Raw genomic sequence first — 1,125 nt, forward strand, 5'->3', positions numbered from 1 at the left:
CCTCAAATCAGAATACATACTTCAACGGTTTTATTCTGACGGTTGTACATATCCGTTAAACATATTAATTACATTGCAATATGGATCTACAATATTTTTTTTTTTTATTATTACGCAGCTTTCGTCACAATTGACGCCTCTGCTTTTATATATTCCAATCACATTGCAATATTCATGTACAATATTTTTTATTGCAGCTCACGTCTGAATTGATGCCTCTGGCTTTATGTTTTATGGAAAAAAATTACATTACATATAATTCCTTTGCTCCATACGATGAATTCTTCATATATCATTTCCTCCGTCCATCATATATCATTTTCACACGTCCGAGCTTTCTGCATAGTTTGTTGTGGAACTGTCAAAACTGTCAAATGTCCCCTGATTATACACTTGGGTTGTGTTCTCATCTACACTGCGAGTACAGAATATCTATAGTCCATGTCGTATAGTACTCATAGAGTAACTATGTGCTCTAGCACTGTTGCCTTTCATTTCTTTCTTATGAAACATTTATTTGAAATAACATGTACTGAAATTTTTATATAAAATTAAAGAAAAATACATAAGAATATATAAGAATAATAAATCTAATAAAATAAACAAAAAAGAGATATTTTGAAACAGAAAATCTAAAATATTTTATATGTTATTAATTATGATATAATATATGACAATACGCAAACAGCGCAATGTTCAAAATGGGATTATAGAACGTCTTTAAAACATCTTTAAGACAAATTTATAAGATATCTTAAAGATGTCTTAAAAATGTCTTAAATATATATATATATATATATACCCAGATAGCCAAACCTGCGCGAACAGATTTCGAATAGAGCTTACTATCAACTTTTGATGGCAAATAAATAACAAATTTGATGCAGGATTTGTTATATCAAATCTTGCTGCCAAATTGCCGCTAGATATGCGGCAGAGCTGGTTGTCGGATAATTGCTGCAGATTTGCAGCAAAAACCGCGCAGAGCTTGTAGCGATTTGACGGCAGATTGGCGGTAGAAACCGCGCAGATCTTGCTGCGCTACAAATTTGGCACCAATTGCCCGACAGCAAGATCTGTCGCCAAAACCGTAGCCTAATGTAGGCACAAATGGCTATGGTTTTG

The 1,125-nt window shown here is 33.0% G+C and overlaps 1 protein-coding gene across 3 annotated transcripts in view; it reads right to left on the bottom strand.

Annotated features, from left to right (window-relative positions):
- LOC116851263 (1,5-anhydro-D-fructose reductase) overlaps nt 1-1,125 on the bottom strand; it is a 254,733-nt gene that overhangs the window by 204,030 nt on the left and 49,578 nt on the right. The window contains exon 1 of one of the 3 annotated variants that reach the window (XM_032830540.1): nt 254-822. The exons of the other annotated variants lie outside the window; for them this stretch is intronic. Coding sequence (XP_032686431.1) covers nt 254-289 — 36 coding nt within the window. The 5' untranslated portion in view covers nt 290-822. Of the gene's footprint in view, nt 1-253; nt 823-1,125 lie in introns of those variants that run through there. 3 annotated transcript variants of the gene reach the window in all.

This window comes from Odontomachus brunneus, unplaced genomic scaffold (genome assembly GCF_010583005.1).
Source record: "Odontomachus brunneus isolate Ranch 3 - 2012 unplaced genomic scaffold, Obru_v1 Obru_scaffold_170, whole genome shotgun sequence".
Classification (NCBI taxonomy): domain Eukaryota; kingdom Metazoa; phylum Arthropoda; class Insecta; order Hymenoptera; family Formicidae; genus Odontomachus; species Odontomachus brunneus.